General features: G+C 35.2%; 2 protein-coding genes across 2 annotated transcripts in view; one reads left to right on the top strand and one right to left on the bottom strand.

Moving 5' to 3' along the window:
• The window catches only part of LOC111441561 (nuclear pore complex protein NUP93A-like), a 14,372-nt gene extending 4,524 nt beyond the window's left edge, over window positions 1-9,848 (bottom strand). Inside the window, exons 1-10 of the mRNA XM_023078604.1 lie at window positions 9,542-9,848; window positions 8,806-8,897; window positions 8,637-8,703; window positions 6,678-6,737; window positions 5,034-5,123; window positions 4,094-4,363; window positions 3,681-3,776; window positions 3,426-3,560; window positions 997-1,050; window positions 776-859 (exon numbers count right to left, since the gene is read on the bottom strand). Of these exons, the coding sequence (XP_022934372.1) occupies window positions 776-859; window positions 997-1,050; window positions 3,426-3,560; window positions 3,681-3,776; window positions 4,094-4,363; window positions 5,034-5,123; window positions 6,678-6,737; window positions 8,637-8,703; window positions 8,806-8,897; window positions 9,542-9,643 (1,050 nt within the window). The 5' untranslated portion in view covers window positions 9,644-9,848. The remainder of the gene's footprint in view (window positions 1-775; window positions 860-996; window positions 1,051-3,425; window positions 3,561-3,680; window positions 3,777-4,093; window positions 4,364-5,033; window positions 5,124-6,677; window positions 6,738-8,636; window positions 8,704-8,805; window positions 8,898-9,541) is intronic.
• Window positions 9,849-11,942: 2,094 nt separating this feature from the next.
• On the top strand, window positions 11,943-22,540 carry LOC111441560 (calcium-transporting ATPase 4, plasma membrane-type-like). The gene is made up of 7 exons (XM_023078602.1): window positions 11,943-12,436; window positions 16,154-16,208; window positions 16,300-18,242; window positions 18,331-18,489; window positions 21,336-21,507; window positions 21,597-21,895; window positions 22,000-22,540. Exons 1-7 carry the CDS (start codon window positions 12,257-12,259, stop codon window positions 22,297-22,299), a joined length of 3,108 nt encoding a protein of 1,035 aa, XP_022934370.1. The 5' UTR covers window positions 11,943-12,256; the 3' UTR covers window positions 22,300-22,540.
• Window positions 22,541-23,026: the final 486 nt, after the last annotated feature.

Below are 23,026 nucleotides of genomic sequence, written 5' to 3'. Positions count from 1 at the left end.
AAAAAAAAAAAAAAAAAAAAAAAAAAAAAAAACCTTAGGGCAAAATTCAAGGAAAACCAAGGGTCCATTGCGTTAGAATGGTGATTTGAAAACATGAGACCTATGAAGTATGGACACTTAATGTTGGATAATATTATATGTAATCGGTACTTGTATGGTACTTTGTACTATTGTCAATTGACTTGATATTTTATGCATTTTAGTGGATTACACTGAGTATCTCTGTTAAATTTACATATATCCTACAAAAGTAATAAAATAATGTATCCTCTGTGTATCCATATCTAGTATTTTATAATTTGGCAAATCGTCATTTGCAATGAGAACCATCCAAAATCTGTCTTCCTTTCACAAATGTTGTTTGGAACTCAAAGATTGTGTATGGGAGAGTAACTTTTAAAAAATTTGATAGGATACTTTCCAAAATCTGGTGCGGGACAAAAAGTATGAGCCTGATAGGGCAAGAATCATGGATATTTTGGCTTCTTTCTTCCCCAGTACAAGGCAAAGGTAGGTCTTACTTAGATTAGCATTTTTTTTTTTAATTAAAACTAAGCTTTCAATGAGATAAAATGAAAGAATATAGAATACAAGTGGCATGCAAAAGAACCAACCCCAAAATGAGCCAACAAAAGAAAACGGCCCAATCATATAAAACTCAAATACAAACAACCACATTTGCTACTAGATGTATTAATGCAAATACCTTTTCCTTTTTTCTCGATGAGAAACATATTAAAGTGAATACTTATAAAATTCAAAAAGGTATCAACACCTGTTGCCAAGTAGTATCAACAGGAGGCTGTCTACGTGCATCATTGGCATCAAAATCTAGAACTCCATAGTCTCTCAAGCGAATCTGCAAATAACAAGAACTTAAAACTGAAGTACAAGATCTTATCAAAAATAAATAAATAAATAAAAAATAACTCAAGTACAAGACGAGATATAGCATGTCAAATTTTCTAATTCTTTGAACATATGTCACAAACAAACCCGAAGGAAGGCCCGAACTCTTTGAAGATTTCCAACGACACCACCAAGGGCAGCCTACATGGAAATAAGATGACTTCAACATACGAGTCATGTAAGAATAAATGGCAACTATAATAGTTTGAGCATAAAAGTAAACACACAGACTATCTATGCATAAATTAACAAGTGTATATAGAAATTCAAATTTATAAAAGGAAACAAAAAAAAGGAACCTTCTAATCCTAGAATGGTTTTTTTTTTTTCTTGTTCTTTTTCTTTTTTTGAAAAGAGTCAATCTTGAAACCATCGAACTGTTTTTATTAGTTTTGACATTGAAGGGAAATCCATTAGCAACACTTATTAGACAATGAGTTCCAAACGAGGAAGGAAAAAGGCTTATGTTTCAGTTGTGACGAAGTTCTACATTGGCCATCATTGTAAACCGAGGGAGTTAAGAATCAAGGTGGCGTGCAAGGAGGGGGAATATTAGCTAGATACAAAAGCAGTGTATGAAGGGATGGGTGCAGAATAGCTACAGCTAGATGAGGAGTTCGCAAAGTTGACATTGAAATTAGTATTGAGATTTTCGAGTTCAGAAACAATTCAGCTTAAAAGGAAGGGTAGATGATAAAGAGGTACTGGTGATGATAAATTGTAGGGCAACGCACAATTTAATATCATTGCCGTTGGTGGAGAAGTTGAATATGTCGTTGATGGAGACATCAAACTGTGGAATTGTAATAGGCAATGGTACAACAGTGAGAGATCGAGGCATTTGTAAAGGCGTTAGCCTAAATGGATGGCCCTAGTGGAAAAGTTGAGAATGGTGCAAGCGGGGGAGGCAGCCAATCGTATTTTGTAGTCTCTTGAAGGCTCCAGTATATACTCTTGTAAGCCTACCTTCTTGGGTCTTCGTCTAAGACCACTTGGTGGATTTGTCCATTACAAGAGCAACTTGGAAGCATAAAAGCCCTAAGAAAGCGAAAGTTTTCCTTTGGTCGTTGGCCTATTGGAATTTAAATACCAATGATAGACTTCAAAAAAAAAAATTAGGTGGTTCTTGTCACCCTCAGATTGTAGAATGTGCTTGAAAGAGGCGGAAGACCTTAATCACCTGTTGACCCTCTCCAATTTTCTTATAGATCATGGAACTTGTTGGCCGAAAATTTGGGATTAACTTTCCCACTGCGATTTTCTTATAGATCATGGAAATTCTGCACCCTCTTGATATTAGCGATTGGAAGGCTCTCGTTGTATAGCTTTGACAGAGGCTTCCTCCACCCCTCCCTTAGGCTGTTTCTATTCTTTTTGGAACATTGTTTTTTTTATAAATTTTTTTTGAATGTTTCTCATCAAGAAAACAAACAAACAAATCATGGAAGTACACAATAAAAGCCAACAACTAAAATAGATCCTTATCAAAATCTCAACATTCGGCCCCATCGTTCTTTCTAGTCTTTTGGCAATGGATTCCATTTTAGAACAAAATTATCACTAACAAGTAGCATTTTAAATTTTTTCCAAGTCAGAAACGTAGATGAATAAGTATCGATGTTCAAAGCTTTAATATTCTAAAGAACTTCCATCATCTTCCTCTCTTTAAGAATTCCTGGCCATCTTCCCTGAATCTTTGATTTTCATTAAAGTTTTATTTGCAAATCTTTTTTCCTTTTTCGACTGCTTGTCCACCACCCTACAATTAAAAAATTTCTCTTTACCCATCACATACTTTTTCTTGCATTACAAGGCTTTCGTATCACTTTTCCCTTAGAGCACCTGTATAAAGGATCTCTTCTCCTGAGAATTTGAGACCTACTGTTCTTCTCTTCCCCCAATACTTTGAACAGTTATTTTTTTCTTTGAAAATCTTCCATCTCGCAGAAAACTCTCCATTCCATCTCATCCCTGTCCAAACCGCAATTCAATTCTCATCCCCTCATTTGATGTGGATGCAGTCTCTAAAAAACAACCATGTTGATTTAATATTTTGTACAATAACACGTTCATTGAATTAATCAAGTTCGTTTTTTCTCATGCCAGATCTGGTCCTTTTGAAGAACTTATGGCTCAAAGGATGGTGATTGTTCTATCCATCAAATTTGCTCCCATTGCACTTTGATAAAAAAAAATATATATATATATATATATGAAATTTACCATTTCCCTCTAACTTTACCTCACCTCCATAACCATAACCATAACCATATACTAACTTAAACGGGAAACAAATAACAACAAAACTACTTAATGTAATGTTTGCATCAATAGTTAGGTTACTAACTCCATACTCCTATACTTGAGAGTGTCTAATTTGAGATGTCATTTGGTTATGGGACAAAGTTTTCGGGTACTCCCACCTTATCAGTTCCTCTTCATTAAAACAATTGTGATCATTCCAAACAAAAAAATAGTAAATAGATTTATACTTGAAAAAAAAAAAAAAACATTACCTGTGCAGGATGGCTTTGTATTGTATCCATCATATATTTCTCATGTCCCAACTCTAGATGGCGCCTGGCCCCAAGTATTAGTGACATTGTTTTTGAAACATTTTGTTTTGGAGTTGAGTCCTCACCCATTAATGTCTATCATTTTAAAAAAAATCTAGATATCAACAATTTATCAAATAAAAAAGGAATGAAAGGCAGAGAAGATGATTGGGTATTCATTATGTATATCAATTAAAGAAAGGGTGATCGACTTACTTGAATAAGATGCCAAATCTTTTGCATGTTAACTGACTTCCCAGCAGATCCATGGAGATCTAAACTTTCATAAGCGCCTTTGAAAGCTACAGCAGGCTAATAGTTGAGAACAAACAGTAAAAACCAAATATTAAATACGTGTCATCATTCATCTACAAATGGTTGACATTTAGCAAATGATTAAAGCCAAGAAAATACATCAAAGCTGGCCTTCCATCAGTGCACGTTTCTAACAAGTTATTATGGGTTAAATGCTAAAGATGACCATAAGACAAACATCATAAATATTCATAAATGAAAATAAGAATTGAAATGAACTACGTTGGTCCATTTCAACAAGCTATTAGGATCCTCAACAAGGATATAATGTAATAGAACGACTACAAGTCGGTAAAGAAAGAACCAGCTCATACTTTAAATGGTAATCCACGTTCCCTGGCATCGTTCATGTTCTTCACTACTTCAGCATATGTTGATGCTTTTTTCTCCATAGTAGGCTTGTTGGCTAGAGATGCAGACTCCAGAGTGGGAAAACCAGATGAAACATGAGGACTGGATACAAAGGAGGCAATTTGACCCAACCTTGGAGCCCCACTATTATCATCAATCATATCAGTCCTGGGTAATGTAGATATTCGGCTTAAACTCTGAAGGAAATCACGTTTTTCCTTTTTCCAATCCTCCTGTCAAACATTTGATTCCATAACAATTCAGAAACAAATGCACGATTAGTAAAGAATTTACCCAAGCAGATGTTCTCTATTCTATAGAAACGAGCTCTATTTACTATCAATTGAAGTAGTTAAAAGCACGACCAATTCAAATCCACTAAACAGAGATCAACTTACCCATCGCATCATTTTAATTTAACCTCACAAAGGGGATGCAAGCCAAATATAAGAAACTAATCATCTATATCTATAATGTGAATGGAGAAGCACAAATTTTCCATAGTTAACTATGAAAGTTCTTGAACAATAACCGCAACAAGAACCAGTAATCCAGTGCCACCATGAAAAGAATGAAGATATTCATCAACTACAACATTAAAAGGACAACCAAAGGGGCAAATAAAAATAAAATATATCAGTTATCTCTTCTAAGATCAACCTCAAATGAAAAAACATGAAACGCCCAACTCTTTTCTGAAGCTTTCAGAATTAGTTCCAATAGGAAGCTTGTTCTACCACTTGACTTTTCACATGCCACTATTAAATACGCAGCAAAAAATGATAGAAGAATAGGGAACAACTGAAAATTAAAGTGAAATGTTCGCATATTATGTATATAACATTAAAGAAGAGGTAGTTAGAGAAAACATTCAACCTCTCAAAATAACTAAGTCATACTAACCTCTAAAACTTTCATCATGTAACCATTAAAACTTCTGACATTGTCCTTCTGCGCCTCCTGTATGGCCGAGATCATTGCCATTTCATGGACCTAGGTTGAATTCGAAATGCACAAAGATCAGACATATCAACATTAATTATTGTCCAGGATAAATTGTGAAGATAGCCCCATAAAAGTTGAAATATTTTTTTTCATGATAATAATAATAAAATTTTCCAGCTGTAAAATGAATAACTCAACACAAAAGGCAAGGAGATCAGTTTTTAAGAGCTTATATTCTAAAATTAAGAGAAAAAAAAATACATGATTTTCAACTCCAAATTACAATGTTCCTGTGAAATTCATTTAAAAATGACTTAAAAGTGTTTCTTAGAACTCAAAGACATAGTTGTACAACCTACTGAATAGACCTTGTTCAAGTGTTTCTATGAATTCATTTTAAAATCCTCCTTCATTGTAAATTGGGAAGGTTTTTTATAAATACCATGGATTATACATCCCTTTTGTAAATTTCAATCATCAATGAAATTGTCTCTTATCAAAAAAAAAAAAACATTTAAAATAGATAGCAGAGTATTACAATGTTCCAGTGTTCATTTTAAAAAACAACTTTGTAGTGTTTCTATGAATAATGAATTCATTTTGAACTCCCACACTAGATTTACATTGAACCTTTCATTTAAGTATATAGAACTAGTTATAAAAGCGCGGGGACAGAGTACAAACAAGTTAAGTTGTCCCTTAAAAGAGCAGAAAATTGGCCCATTCAGCATGGTAAAAAATGCTTAAAATCCAAATTCCACCCCTAATAGAATCAAAATAGCAGCAAAAAAAAATAGGGCAGTTAGAATTAGCCAAGTGAAAAACTCTCGAGAAAGCATTCCTGAAAATATATATTCCTCGTCTAGAATCATCCCAAATCAAATTTGATGTAACTAGCTTAATCTCACACCATCTAAAAGCTTCAATACAAAAATTTGAAATGGGGACACTACTCTTTGAACGTTCTCTCCACCCCTTGCCCTTACCTCGGGACACTACTATTTATCCCACAAGACAAACTTATGTTAGGTCTTTTATTCTTTTCTGGCTGGGAGTTCTTATTTGTGGCTTTATTGTATCTTCTAGAAAATTTATCGCACTGGTGTTGCATTCTCCTTTTAGGAGTTATTATAATTTTCCATTAATTCAGTGAGGAGTTTTGTTTCATTGTCAAAAAAAAAAAAAGAAGAAGAAAGAAAGATAAAATCTTATGCTATAATATTTTAATTATTTTGTGTACATATGTTGTGTCTTACCTCACCATGATGCTGAGGTTCCAAAAAACCAAGTGCAAATTAATGAGACTCGCACTTAATTTTTTTTTTAAGAAACTTGAAATATCAATTACAAAAGGCATGCTTAAAAAGTCCAAGAACAACGAAGACTACCATACATAAATGTACAAATAACCTAATTAGTAACAGCATAAAACATATACGTACGAATAACCAAATTAGTAATAGCATTAGTTCAGCAACATCCTCCAGCAAATATAAGTATGAAATAGAAATTTCAGCCAACATTTCATATATAAGCCAATACCTTTTTTAGTAAAATTTATCTGCAAGACTGCAATGATAGGAAAATTTGCATAAAAAATACCTGTTGCAAGTATTCTTCAATACTAGTTGCCTCCGCAGGAAATACGTCCTCAAAAGTAGTCTTCAAAAGAAGTAATAAACAGGCACATAAAAGATTAGAAAGCAATAGAATACTAGAATAAAATTTTGCAATGTAAATTAGATCAGGCCAACCAAAATACACACAATTTCAAGATAGTTTTGGACTATAAAGGTAAAAGCCAATATCCATTCTCTCCTTACTTGTCATCCTTAAAGAAGAAGGCAGAAAAGCTTTGGCTCAACCTCATCAAAATTTTCCTGTGATGCAGTTCCATTGAAAAGAAACCACCTTATTTTTATACACAAAGATAGATAGGCTTTCCATAATTTTTATACACAAAGATAGATAGGCTTTCCATAATTGACATACACTCTCGCTTTCTCTACCTATGTTTTCACTCTATCACCATCCTCTATTCCTCCTTTCCTCCCTACTCCCCATCCCAACTCTCATCTCTGGTCATTAACCAACCCTCCTTCCCCTTCCCTAACCAATGACAACCGCAAAGCCACATCAACGTTGACTGGAGAACCTTCTTCACAGCTTTGAATGACCATTACAGAAGCAGTAGGGCAAGAATAAAAGAAGGTAGTCATACGTCCTACTACACATCGTGCATCACCTAGAAATCGTTGTTATGGCTCGAGACATTCTACAATATCCTCCTAAAGGAACCTTGCTCCTTCAAGGCTTTCAAAGAACTAAGAACCAAAGATGATATTACTTTAGTCAAGAAACTAAGAAATAAACAGGGCTATTACTTGGAGGTCAACCAACTTGACAACAATGGTCGAAACTAAGAAATAAACAAGGTTATTACATGGAGGTCAACCAACTTGATAACAATGGTCAAAAGTGCTGAGCTTTCATCCCATCAGATTCGAATAAAGAAGGATGGTTCTCTTTTTACTCCCTCGTCTCAGACTACCCATACAAAGCACACAAACAAAAGGAAAAGGCCCACAAGTAGTTTTGCAAGCAGCCCCTTATAAGGTCTGTATTTAGGGGAGCAATGACTCGGATACTTCACCAAACAGTCAAGAAACCAAGCATCATTGCACCCTTACGGACCATAAGGCCCCACCATTGACATCCACCCAACTACCCTCCACTGTCTGCTTTAATTGGGATGAAACTTTAATAGCCCAATGCCTTAGCTACCATGATGATTGGATAGCTATTAAGAAAGTTATTTTCACTTCAACCAATGGAAGATGTACTATAATTCCTTTCTCAGCTGACAGAGCTTTAATTCTCTGCTCAACAAAAAAGTTGTTGAAAACCTTTGAACCCCAAGGTTGTCAAGTTGGAACAACTGGAGGTAAAATATTTTAGAATGTCTAAATAAATGCATGGAGCAAACTGAAGATGAAATATTTTAGAATATCTAAAGAAATGCATGGAGAGTAATCAATGATCGCTTCATATGAAGGTTGGTTAAAGATTAAAAATCATCCCAACCCTTGACATTTTCACATACATAGGAGACTAATGTGACAGTTTTGAAGAAATGGTTAATACTACTTGCAGAGGATTGGATCTTAATGAGGCATTAGAGGTCTTTTTTGTAATCCACCTTTGGTGGTCGGGTATCCCTTCCATTTGTATATTTCATTTATCAATGAAATCAATTGTTTCCTTAAAACAATGCCTTCTTTTCTCGACAATGCCATTTCTGTTGTTGCTCTGGGTATAGACTTAGTAATTCCTTTTGTAATTGTTGTATTTCTAATAGTTGGGCTTACGGAGAATTGTCTGGCAACCCCATTAGTCGTAGGGTGAGGACTTTCCTCCCCCTTTCTGTATGTTTCATTATAATAATGAAGAGTCTAATTCTTATTTTAAACATACATTATAGGTAGTACATCAAAATTGAAAGAAAAAACTATAGTCATTAAGAAGGTTATTTATAATTGAAAACATTAAAAAGCTCTTCACCTTTAGTTCAAAAGACTTCAAATCTCGAGCAAGTTGCTCCGCATTTATTCCCTCACGTGCAAGTAACCTACAATTGTAAAATGTGCTCGCTTCTAGGTAAGTAAAGAGACTGCAGCAACAAAAATATGAATTGACAAAGGGAAGATTTTGGTAGCAGTAATAGAACTACCTTGTAGCAGCAATAGATTGAGTAGGCGCCTCAGTTCTCAAGGTCTTTGCCTTGAGTTTTTTAGATAACACTTCCAACTGATCTAAGTTCCTCTGAAACAATCACACATCATGAAATTCAGAAATAAGAACTGAGACATAATGTGGAGACAAGAAGCTAGAGATTTCGTTTCTTGATCATTCTTCTTATATTCTTCTTATTTTAAAATCAGAAAACATCATGCATTCCGAAACTTTTCTTCCCTCTTGGTATTTATTACTGAATCTTTTGTTTCAAACGTTATTAATTCTTCTTTTCTCCCGTTAAGCTGGATGCAGCAGGCGTTTAAGAAAATAAGCACAGTTAATAAAGTCTCAGAACTCTTGTTTACCTTTAATGCACCCATTTTTCACTGCCTTGAATTGAACAAAGTGGTCGTAATCGTAAGTTGATAATGATAATAGAGCTAGAAATACATAGTTTTCCAGATATACAAATATATCTAAAAATCAAGTTAGAAGTGCAGTCCATTGTCGAAACAATTAGACTTGCCCAATCCAGCTGTAGGTGAAAATTATGAAAATAAAAATATATCTAACAGTCAAGTTAGTAGGGCATTCCATTGTCGAGACAATTAGACTTGCCCAATCCAGTTGTAGGCGAAAATTATGAAAATGAAGGTATGTAATTCAATTAGAACCCTCGATTTCCGCAGATTCTGAGAAAAACAACCAAAGCGACGGAGAGAGTATGAAACCTGGAGAGGAGGGAACTGCGCTGATGGAGCAGCTTGTTCGAGGAGCTTCGTAGAAGAGTGAAGCAGATCAGTCCAGCCACTCATGTCTTGGTCGTTCGCCATAGCTCTGGCAAGGAGGCACCGGGAGAGGTCTGAGAGGCAAGGGCAATTTGGCTGAGTGCCCTTGAGCGGGAGAGAAACAGCGGCGGCAGCACTGAACGGCTAAAAGCGAGGGAACCGAAGTGAATGCGCGAAGGTGGAAGCACTTCAAGTGAGCGGGAGGTGCAAGGGTTTAAGGTTCTCAATGGTTTGCTAAGAAATAAAATAGAATACAAAGACGTTTTAAAAATGTTAGTGTCAATTGAAAACCTTGAACCCTTCCATCTCAATTTGAATATAATATATATATGTATATATAACGAGTAAAAACTGAAAATATCTATCCGTGGTGGGCTTAGACAGTTACAAATAGTATTAGAGCCAAACATCAGTCAGTGTGCTGCCTAAGTTGTTACAAATAGTATTAGAGCCTAGACATACGGCCAAGTTGTTACAAATGGTATTAAAGCCTAGACATTAGCCAGTGTGCTGGCAAGAATGTTGGAAAACCGAAGAGAGGAGGATTATAAATCTCATATCGGTTGGAGAAGGGAACGAAGCATTCCTTACAAAAGGTGTGAAAACTTCTTCCTAATCCATTTTTAAGTCGTGTGGCCGACAGCTATACGTAATAGATCAAAATGAATAATGTCTATTCACGATAAGTTTTGACCAACAAAATTACAAGCTCGATATTGCTCAAAAATAGTGTCCATAACTCAAATAATTGTCGGCGAAGTATAGGAGATAACAATAAAATATATATATATATATAGTCGTTGGCCACGTGTTCATACGTGATGGGCTTAAATTTATGCATACCAGACCCTAAACTTATTAAACAATAAGCCATAATGCAAAAATTATGCATATAGTCATCAATTCAAGAGTGGGTGCCACGTTTGTAGAGAGTGGGTGAGCTGGCAATAAAGGGAGATGGATGTTCATCCCGTGTAGTGGAAGTCAAACAACATAGTCTAGAGTTTATAGTCGATATGAAGAACTATTGCCAGATACAATTCTGCTTCCCGTTCGTACTACCGAGATTCTTGTTTGGCTCTCTTTTAGCTTAAGAAGGTAGCGATGAGAATGAGGATCACTTCGACACTCGTTGAGAAAGGGCGTTTTAGGGTTTAAAAGCTTTCCAACGTGTTGTAGATCATTCGGTCGTGAGAGGGTCTTATGGCCACCGTGTGAAGCTCAGCTTGCTTTAGCAATCATGTGGATGTCTAATCAAAATTTAAATTTTTAATATTGTATTTATTAAAAAAAATTACTTATTTTTTTAACTTTTAACGCTATCAAATTAGTTTATGGCCAATAAGATATTTTTAAACATTCACAATATCCCTCAATAGCATAAAATTTATTATTATGTCACAACTAATTAGTTAAATCAGGAAAAAGTTACACGTGAGCACCTAAGTAGTAGTAGGTAAAACATTAATTGTCACACATCATGCAAGTTTCATATCAAAATAAATTTTATAATTTTGTTTAATAAATATGTGAGTGCAGCCACAATACGTTATTATAACGACCCAGATCCACTGCTAGCAAAGCTTTCCCTTTCGGGTTTTCCCTCGAGGCTTTAAAATACGTATGCTAGGAAAAGGTTTCCACATCCTTATAAAGGATATCTTGTTCTCCTCTCCAACCAACGTGGGACATCACAATCCACCCCCTTTGAGGCCCAGCGTCCTCGCTGGGCTGGCACTCGTTCCTTTCTCCAATCGAGGTGGAACCGCTACCAAATCCACCTCCCTTTGGGGTCCAGCGTCCTTACTGGCACACCACCTCGTATCTATCCCCTTTTGGGGAACAGCGAGAAGGTTGACACATTGTCCGGTGTCTAGCTCTGATACCATTTGCAACGACTCAGATCCACTGCCAGCAGATATTGTCCTCTTTGGGCTTTCCGGGCTTCCCCTCAAAGCTTTAAAACGCATCTGCTAGGGGAAGGTTTCCACACCCTCATAAAAGAGTATTTTGTTCTCCTCCCCTACCAATGTGAGACATCACAGTTATAAGAATAGGTGTTACGCTATAGAGATAGTTTTCACTCTTATAAACAATTCAAGACAAATGGGTCACGTGGTCATGTTGTTAAATAATGTCCATCAACGATTGAATCTAGATTCAAAATCATGAACATGAAAGGTTATATTTTCGGCGTTACTTTTTTATTTTATTTTATAGGCAAATTTATACTAAATTAAATTCCAATTAAAAAAGAATTATTAAAAATTTTCTATTTATGATTATATATTGTAAGAAACAAGAAACATTTTTATTTACAATTTGTATATAAAAAGGGAGAAACAATTGACCAAAAAATAGAGCGCACCACATCCCGAAGCATTTTGTGAGAGGCTAGCGCAGGATTCGGTTGTATCCACTCATTCCCGTTCAGTCCACTTCCAGTAATTTGGGCAAGTTCGGGTACCAGGCTGCTTTTGGAAGAGCCTTTCCGTCTTCTCAAGTAAAAGCCTCTTTCCTTTTTCAACTTTGATTCTGATCTGCTCGGAACAAGGCCGATTAAAGCGACGGATACGGCTTTCCGCCGGTTGAAAACTCAAATCAGAGAATATTTCATTTTCATCTTCTCTGTTTAGATCTTATTAGCAGTGAGTTTCAATGAGTATAGAGAAGTATCTTCTGAAGGACTTTGAAGTTGAGCCGAAACGTCCTTCACCGGAAGCTTTGAGGAGATGGAGATCTGCCGTCTCTATCGTCAAAAATCGACGCCGAAGGTTCCGAAATACTGCAGATCTCGACAAACGCTCCGAAGCCGAGAAAAAGAAGCTCAAAATCCAGGTTCGATTTCCTAGTCCTCTCTATTCTTAATCTATTCAAATCTCAGGTCTCATATTCATATTCCTGATTTCAATCTCCACAATGTGGATTTCTTTTATTCCTCTTTCTCGTCTGATTGGCCACCGATAAAATGTTAGAAGAGTAGACTAGTTTACACAGTGAACGACGCGAAATAGTTTCATCCAGGCAAACTCGAATAGGTTTTAGAAATTTGAGTTTATTTTCCCTCGATTTCTTCCCTTACCTTTTGCCGCGAAGATAGGGTTTCTTGACGTAATAGCTTTGAGAAACAGTGTTCACTCTACACCCATTAATGGTCATTGTGAATTTCCTAGTTGGAAAAATCTCGAATGCTATAGCGGATGCCGAACAGCAACGGCAAAATCTGGTTAAACTATAAATTTCTTAAATTTGAGATATGTATCCATTTAATCCACATAATTTTCAAAATGAAAATTGAAAACCCGTTCCTCATGAAAACCCGTTTCTCTAATAGTATTCCTAAGAAAATTATTTTTTGTTTAGTTTATTTTTAAATAAAATAAATCAAAAAATTATTTTGACTACTATTTTTTATTTATTTAGATGGTTAATTCCTCATGAAAAATCAAAATTTAAAGAGAAAATTTTAAAACTCACAGTAGAAATAAAATAATATTATCTAACTATTTGTATATTTTTCAAATGTTTAATTAGTTTAAAATATCAAATTATCTGATGTCTACAATATTTTAAATTTAGGTTAAATTTAATTTTTATCCATATATTTTGATTTCATTCTAATGTAGATTTTATACTTTAAAATATTAAATATAATCATTTTTTCTTTAAAGAAAGAAACGCTATAATTATATTTCCAAAATTTCTTTTTTATAAATTATCATAAATTAAAATATAGACTATTTTAAAAATTTATTGAACTAAAATACATGGAGATATTTTAACTTTAAATTTAATATCTAAAAAAATATTCAACCAGTAACGGCCTTTTGTCTGCTCATAAAAAGCTTGCCCTTTTCAATTGGACGTTCATGTGGGTCATGTGTCCATATTTGTATCGTTGACCTGTTGGTATCAATTTGGCCAATTAGATCGTGATACACAATAAGGAAACTTTCCTGGCGATTCAACTAATTTTCTTTTTATTTATTTATTCTTTTAATTCATCCTTTTTCTTAGAAAGCCGTCGGCCACTAGAATAATACTTTTTGGAAAGATGGTAATAATCTATAGAATATGCCTTTTATAAAGCTGTAATAAGTGAGATACTTCATTTTCTTTTTTTTTTTTTTAATTTAATTTTTAAAGAAAAAGATGCTTCAACGAATTTTACGCCGGCGGAAATTGTTTTAGAGGGAGTATTTTATTTTTATTTCCTCAGAGAATAAACCTTATGTAAGATGCGAATTTATAGATTTAATAAAATCAAACCATTTATAAGGTTTTTAATACATACGTCATGAATATCTAGATCTGGTTTTCTTGGTCATATTTAAAAAAATTATTTTATTACCCTTTGAATTCTTTAACTGAAATTCCGTTGAAGTTTCAGAAATAGCTTTAGAAATAAGTAATATAATGGAAGAGGGAGAAAATTGAAATGGTTTTTAATTGTCAACCATTGGAAATTCTACACCTATGAAAATATGAACTATTCTTCCTGCTGCTTTTATTTTATTTATTATGATTAAGGCAAGAATATTATGCTTCAGAATAGGGATGGAGTTGAGGAACTCAAGCTTGTGTAGCATCTAAGAATTGCTGAGGTGGAATTGTGTTATAAAACTTATTTAGTGCAAATGGAGGGAGTAGATAGGATGGAGTTAATAAAAAATACTGGAGCAATGAATATTGGGAGATGGGGATAGGAGGAAGAAAGTCAAGTTAGTGCAGAAGGGTAGTTGGATGCCCACTTTTTGACGTGAGTGCAAGGACGCGTCAGAGGGAAATTTCTTGGAAGTTTCGTGGGACAATGAAGGATAGGATTTGTGGACGGTTTTGAGTGTGGGACCACTTAACCTATCATGTGGGGACGACAATTGATTCCTTGTTCTACTCTTTTTTTTTTTTTTTTTGCTTATAATTAATTATATCTTTATTTGAAATAATTATCAGGTTCTACTCTTTTTTTGCTTATAGTTAATTATACCTTTATTTGAAATAATTACAAAGTTCTACTCTATTTTTTTTTTATTTTTTATTTTGCTTATAATTAATTGTACCTTTGTTTGAAACTTCATTTGTATTTTTTAAATATGGTTAGTAAGATTATTTTTGAAATTTTTTTAAAAAAGCTTAAGAGGTGTATCTAAAATTTTTTAAAAAATTTGAAAGGTATTAATGAAACTTTTGAAGATTTAAGGATATTTTGTAAATTCTTTTGAAAGTTTAAGGGTATTTTTATAACTTTAATAATAGTTTTGATATGGAAATTCTTTTGCCAAGTTGAATCTAAGAAGGGTGGTAGAGGCTTTGGATATGGAAACCCTTAATTCACAAATGCTAAAAACCTTCCAATCAAGTTGGATTTCATTTCATAGATTGCAACTCTTGGGAATTTGATCTAACAACCTTATTGAAGGATTAAGTCCTTTAGATCTAAATATATCCAATAACTTTAAAAGATAAGAAATCACCCTAAGGAAAAATAAGATAGAATTACCTGTTTGTTGATCAAATGGTTACCTGTTTGTTGATCAAATGTCTCCAGACAAAAAAACTTATTTGTAATTTGAATCACTTCACAAAGAAGGTTGATCAAGTTAAGTTTGAATGATTCTAAGTATGCAACCAAGACTACGTGAAATTGCAAAGAAACTTAGCCTTCGCTAAAGGAAAGCACGGAGACTCTTTTTGCTCCAATTTCCAAGTCTACTTTACAAAGTCAACATACATGACTTTATATAGCCTCAAAATAAAAATGTTTACCTTGCTCAGACATTTCAAAAGTTATAACATTCATACATTATGACCATAATTAGCCATGATGTAAATGTAATCTTAAAAGTAAATCAAATGTCTTAAAATACGTTAATGAAACACCTAACTCTAAATTATGATCCACCCAAAATTATGGAACTCATTTCTTTCTCATTCTTTCTTTTCCTTTTTCTCTTCCTTCCTCCTTGTTCCTTCCCACTTTTGATTTTAAGGGGAGGTCCTCCCGGCTAGAGATCAGAATTAACATGGATGGAATTTTGACACAGACATTGATGGAGTAGAAAGTAAAAGTCAAAATTATGGAGAAGGGATAACAGCCTCTTTAGCATGCCATTTGGATTTTGTTTTATATATTTTAGATCTGTTGAATGAATCAGACTTGGCTAATTGTTTGTCTGCTTCACATATTTAAAACTTATTTAGTATTTCATATTCTAAACTCATTTCATTTTTATTTAATTGAAATGTACACTATAAATTATATAATAATGTAAAATAACAATTTAAAATTTAAAATTTCTCTAATTTTCTAATATTTCTAGATTATGCCTTAGAAACTAGTTTAGTTCTTATTTATTTTTCATTATTGATTGAGTAAATATTGGTTAAAAATACTTTTGGTCCTTGGTCTTTTAACTTTCATCATAATAACAATTTAGCTCTACACTTTAGTTTGTAACAATTTAGCCATGCATTCTAAATTTTGTAATAATTTAGTTTGAAAATTTTAGTACGTAACTATTTAATCTATATACTTTCATATTTTCTTTTTACCAGGAAAAAATTCGAGTTGCTCTTTATGTTCAGAAGGCAGCATTACAATTTATTGATGGTAATGGCCTATGCTTACTTTCAATCCTTTGATGTTATATCACAAAACAAAGTTTTTATCCCTTTATTTACGTACATCATACTCTGTGCAGCCGTAAATCGGGATGAGTACCATGTGTCAGATGAGGCTAGGAATGCTGGCTATAATATTCATCCAGATGAGCTTGCATCCATAGTCCGTAGCCATGATTATAAGGCATTGAAATTCCATGGTGGTGTTGAAGGACTTTCAAGGAAAGTTTCTGTCGCACTAGATGCAGGTGTTAGTGAAAAGGATGTATCGAAGAGACAAGAGATTTATGGTTATAATCGTTACACAGAGAAGCCTTCCAGATCTTTTTTGGTGTTTCTATGGGAAGCATTACATGACGTGACATTAATCATCCTAATATTCTGTGCGCTTATTTCTTTAGGCGTTGGGATTGCCACTGAAGGATGGCCTAAGGGGACCTATGATGGTTTAGGAATTCTACTCAGTATACTATTGGTCGTCTTGGTTACTTCTATTAGTGATTACAGGCAGTCTTTGCAATTCAAGGATCTTGACCGGGAAAAGCAAAAAATTGATGTTGATGTCACTAGGGATGGGCTGAGGAAAAAAGTTTCCATTTATGACTTGGTTGTTGGAGATATTGTTCATCTATCCATTGGGAATCAGGTTCCTGCTGATGGGGTTTTCATATCAGGATACAGTCTGCTAATTGATGAATCCAGTTTATCTGGTGAGAGTGAACCAGTGAACATAGGTGTGGAAAAACCGTTTCTTCTTTCAGGAACCAAAGTGCAAGATGGATCTGGAAAGATGTTGGTAACAACAGTTGGCATGAAAACTGAATGGGGAAAACTAATGGAAACTCTCAGCGAGGGAGGAGAAGATGAGACTCCACTGCAGGTGAAGCTGAATGGTGTAGCCACTCTTATTGGTAAAATTGGTTTGACTTTTGCTGTATTGACATTCCTGGTGATGACAGGAAGGTTTCTCGTGGCAAAAGCTGCTCACCATCAATTTACGAAATGGAATTCAAGTGATGCACTAAAACTCTTAGATTTCTTTGCCATTGCAGTTACAATAATAGTTGTCGCAGTTCCTGAAGGTTTACCACTGGCAGTGACGTTGAGCCTTGCCTTTGCTATGAAGAAACTGATGACCGAAAGAGCACTAGTTAGGCACCTGTCTGCATGTGAAACGATGGGTTCGGCCAGTTGCATTTGCACAGATAAGACAGGGACGTTAACCACAAACCACATGATAGTTAGCCGTGCATGGGTTTGTGAACATTTTATGGAGAATGAAGACCATGGGAGTGTAGACAAATTGAAATCGGAGATCTCTGAAAACGTTTTAGGCATACTTTTGCAGTCCATATTTCAAAATACTAGCTGCGAAGTGACTAAAGATAAGGACGGGCAGAACTCGATCGTTGGTGGAACACCAACGGAATCAGCACTATTAGAGTTTGGCATCCATTTGGGTGGGGATTTTCATGCCCAACGTACAGAATATAATATACTTAAGGTTGAGCCTTTCAATTCTGTTAGGAAGAAGATGTCTGTACTTGTAGCACTTCCTAATGGTGGTGGGGTTAGAGCTTTTGTCAAAGGTGCATCTGAAATTATACTAGGAATGTGTGACAAGTATATTGATTCCAATGGAGAATCTATTGATTTAACAGAAGAGACGGTAAAGAATGCTACAGACGTTATCAATAGTTTTGCCAATGAAGCTTTGAGGACACTTTGCTTGGCCTTCAAAGATTTAGGGGACCCCAGTGACAAATCTATTCCAGATGATGGATATACATTAATTACAGTTGTTGGAATCAAGGATCCTGTACGCCCAGGGGTCAAGGAAGCTGTTGAAACTTGTTTAAAAGCTGGAATAACTGTGCGTATGGTTACTGGTGACAATATTAATACAGCGAAGGCTATTGCCAAAGAATGTGGTATACTTACACACGGTGGTTTAGCTATAGAAGGACCAGACTTCCGTAATTTGTCTACAGAACAGATGAAGCAAGTTATACCAAAACTCCAGGTTAACTCTCTCAACCTGGAAATTAATTATATTTAATTTTCTCTTCGGAATATGGTAGCATATTTTATATAAATTGAGATGGATATAGGTGATGGCTCGGTCCTTGCCGCTGGACAAATACACATTGGTTAACAATTTGCGGAGTATGTTTGGCGAGGTCGTTGCAGTGACTGGAGATGGGACAAATGATGCTCCAGCTTTGCATGAGTCAGATATTGGACTAGCTATGGGCATTGCCGGGACTGAGGTCAGTACACCAGCTAAGTAAATAGTAATGGTATAATTACATGCAACTGACTGGAGTATAGGGTTCTTTTTGTGCTTATAAATGAACTTATTTTTATTGTTTTTTAGATTTTCTTTTTCTTTTCTGCCTCTGTTATATGTTTATTGTACTTGCTCAATTAATTTATGAGGTAGAAAGAATCAGAATGAACCATTCCTTCCTTATACCATGCTCAGATTTTTTATGAATCAAATTAGTTCAACTTAGCAAACTGGTGAAAACGGAGTTTTATACTAGTTTACAACCGAAGAATTTTTACTTCAAAGTCGTTGTATTAGAATCAAAGTTGATTGAACTCATACTGCAGTCTCTCTCCAGACTCCATCTAAATTTATTCTTTTAACTTGAACAGGGGCCATTTGTCTTTTATAACTCCTGATTTTTTCTATTCATGATATGTTAGGTGCTTGTGGGCATCACGAAAAAAACCACGTCAGACTAATATCATGACATAATAAAATCAACTTCATCTGCATAGTTGCCTCAACTGAAACACGAACTTAGGATAATATCTTTTATCATTCTATTTTCCTTTGCCACATAGTTGCCTCAATTGCATCATGATAGACAATATTTCTATAAGGCTGCAAAAGAAAATTCTTGACCCTATGTGAACTCTAATTCTTTGAATCTACGGTATACATAGATCAACATTTAAGGACCTCAAAAGACTGAATATTTGCCTAAATTCTAATCTGTGCACAATGTATTACTTAAAACGATAACACATACTTTTCCAACAACCAACGTGTAAATGCTTTTGGTTGCTTGATTGCTTGTGCGTCTATCGGTTGTATTTTTCATACTTCTTTTTGCACAATTTTATTTTATTATAATTTTTTTTTTTATAAAAGACAATTTCATTGATGATTACCATTTACAAAAGGGATGATATATCCATGATGACTACAAAAGACCTTCCCAATTCACAACGAGGGAGGTATAACTATAGAAAGTAAAAATATTAGACAGCTTATACCAATATATAGCTTGGTAACCAACAACATTACACAATTTTATGTATATTCCAAACAAGGATCTAGTAGCACGGGATGAAGGCACAACACATGTCTGTGTCTACAGTGACAACCTTTTAACTAGAGAAAAAGGTCCATGGAGATTCAGACAAGAAGATCAAAACATCGCAAAGGTAAGCTCACAAGCTTATAGGTATAAACTAAGGCCTCCAACCCAATAAAAAGGACCGACAAGAACTATGAGTACAATCAAATAGAACCCAGTCAGAGTGGTGCATAACATCTGAGCATTGGTAGTTGTTGCCCCCTGACGTGATAGTGCAATAGAAAATATCACTTTGGATATTCTTGATGAGTGATTGGGAAGGAAGGGAAGGTAAGCCATGAAGACATTGCACTCCTTTCAAATGCGGTATCTTGAAGCATTTCATGTCAGCTACCACACTAGAGTTTTCATAGAATTAGAGTAAGTTTGCATATACCGTAGATTGTAAGTTTGCACACAGTAGCAAAGAATCATGCTTAAACAGAACATTGCCCGACACTATTTGTAATGTACTTGATGTGGGGCCTGAACTATTTTGTAATGCTCTTCAAGATTTTCCTCCAATGTCACGAGAGTCAAGTACCCAAGCCACCCGTAGGAGGGGTTTCATAATTGCTGCTTGGTTCCACAAAGCACTCTATTTGACATCTAGGCTGCCTTCTACAAAGGGAAAACAATTGTCTTCCCAAAAAGGTTTTGTACGTGCAAGGATTTTGCCCTCCCTTCCCATAAAAAGTTTCTAAGGAAACAATTCAATCATGTTGGTCACTTTAGTTGGCAGGATAAATGCATTGTACCAATACACATGGAAGCTCATGAGAACTGAGCTGATTAGTTGGAGCATTTCAACAAAAGGAAGAGTGGGAAGCCCAAGTCCGTATTGGGGTAATATGCGCTGGATTAAGGGGTTACAGTCCCTGGAAGACAATTTTAGATTAGGTGTAGGCCTAGGTTGATAGGAAGAGAGACCGTCTGTTAATTAACAGTTGATATCTGATCCTCCACATTATGTTGGTCTATCTTTCAGGGAAGAAAAAACTCTTGGATTGGTTAGTTGCTAACCCTGATAAATCCTCAAAATGGTCCAAAGTAGATTTTATGAAGAAAAGTGATGAGGATCAGTAGCATATAGATCATCAAGTCATCAATGAATTCAAGGTTGTTTGCTGGATCTTATCACACTTGGGATGAAATTTTAAACTACCTACATTAAATAGAATCCAAGGACAGTATCACCATAATCCATGACAAAAGGATGTGGGAAGATAGGGGAACCCTACCTCAGGCCCTTCCTACATGGAAAAAAAAAAAACCGATCTCCCACCACTAATCACGAAGGAGAACATTGAGGAGGTGATGCAGCATTTGATTTAGTTACGAAACCTCAGAGTTACTTCCTAAATGGCAATGATAATATCCAAATGGATTGAGTCAGACGCCTTGAAGATTAACTTTTATAGTACTCGTACAGCAAAAGGGCCCTAGTGCAAATGATAACCACTCAAAATCTTATGACAGGGAAGGAAACCAACAATGTTGCACCCTCGGGCTGATGAAGTGGGGAAGAACATTCCTTATGTGCCTTTTACTGAAAATTGATTGATTCAATAACTAAACTTTTATTACCTTAATGATTCTAAATAGAATCACAACTACTAGTGATTGCTGATATCTTTATAATCATCAGGTGATTGATTGAAGAATTTTAACACAGAGACATTATTATGTTTTTTAGTTTAACGTTACCGTTTGTTTTATATTGTATTTTCTTGGATGACTTGCAGGTGGCCAAAGAAAATGCCGATGTCATCATAATGGATGACAATTTTTCAACCATTGTAAATGTTGCGAGATGGGGACGTGCGGTGTATATTAACATACAAAAATTTGTGCAGTTTCAGCTAACAGTTAACATTGTTGCTCTAGTGATCAATTTTGTTTCTGCTTGCCTCTCAGGTGAATTTTTCATCAACGAAGTTGGTTTTTTATGCCAGACCAGTTGAAAAGGACTAAATTGTGGTTGTTTTTTTCTACCCGACTTTCAGGATCTGCTCCTCTTACGGCTGTTCAGTTGCTTTGGGTGAACTTGATTATGGACACTCTTGGTGCCTTGGCCCTGGCCACAGAGCCTCCAAATGATGCACTCATGCAGAGACCCCCAATTCCCAAGGGGGTTAGCTTTATTACCAAAGCCATGTGGAGGAACATTGTTGGTCAGAGTATCTATCAACTTGCTGTTCTTGCAGTTCTTAATTTTAGGGGAAAGCAACTTCTTGGACTTAGTGGAGACGATTCCACGAAAGAACTTAATACTTTGATATTTAACTCATTTGTGTTCTGCCAGGTATGAGTATGCGCAACACTGTCCATCAAAATTGTCTTAAGCTCAACAATTCTCTTTTATTTTGGTACACTAATTTTACATCTTTGGATTGCTGTTGTTTACAGGTTTTCAACGAAATCAACAGCCGTGAGATAGAAAAGATCAACATATTCCGAGGGATGTTCAGCAGCTGGATATTCTTGGGAGTAATGGCATCCACAGTTGGGTTTCAAATAATAATCGTTGAACTTCTGGGTGCTTTTGCAAGCACTGTACCACTGAGCTGGGAACTGTGGGGACTGAGCGTTTTGATTGGATTTGTAAGCATGCCAGTTGCAGTTGTGTTGAAGTTCATCCCTGTTCATAAGGAAACAGTCCATCATGATGGCTACGAACCACTCCCTTCCGGCCCAGAGCTGGCTTGAAATTCACACCTCTAAGACTGCCAAGCAAGGGAATTTATGTGTATTTGTTTTGGGGATGATAAAAGAATGGACTTGGTTTCAGCTGTGAGGTGCGTTCACAATTTTTTGTATCGTTCACAAAAAATCGGAACTTTTTTTTTTTTTTTCTCGGTAAAAAATCAGTGGTCTTGTTAATTATTACAATTTCTCTCTTTCAGACTGCTGCAACTGAAGAAAGATTTAAGGAATTTCTTTCCCTTCTCTTTGTATTTTGTTTTTGAGAAGGTAGACCAGCACGATTGCTAAAACGTCCCAAGCTTAGGATTTAGAATCAAGCTTCAAAATTTAGATTTGACAATACAACCCCAACATTTTCCTACATGCTCTTCGACATAGCTTAGTCATATTACTTGTCTTGAACTGCTAGAGTGAAAATTATTCTCATGAACCAATACATGTTCTTATATATCTTGTCTTTATTTGTATGTTTCTTCGAAAAAGTACAAAAAAAAATCATCTAACATAAGGTTACTCCAAATAAAAAAAAGCTCTAACTTTCTAGCTCCTAAGATTGAATCATCGAAAAGAAAAATGCACATTATTGGTATAGATAATAATTATGAGTTCTTTTAAGTGATTTTGGTTCATTAATGTATTCCTCTTCTATTTGGGTATATCACATGGCCATTAGTATTCGCCTCAGAAACGTACCTAGACCCATGATTCAATAGGATTCATAATTCAAATT

This window comes from Cucurbita moschata, unplaced genomic scaffold, assembly GCF_002738365.1.
Source record: "Cucurbita moschata cultivar Rifu unplaced genomic scaffold, Cmos_1.0 Cmo_Scf00004, whole genome shotgun sequence".
In the NCBI taxonomy this organism is placed as follows: Eukaryota; Viridiplantae; Streptophyta; class Magnoliopsida; order Cucurbitales; family Cucurbitaceae; genus Cucurbita; species Cucurbita moschata.
The sequence above is the reverse complement of the archived record's forward strand: the minus strand, read 5'-3'. Positions and strand labels throughout refer to the sequence as shown.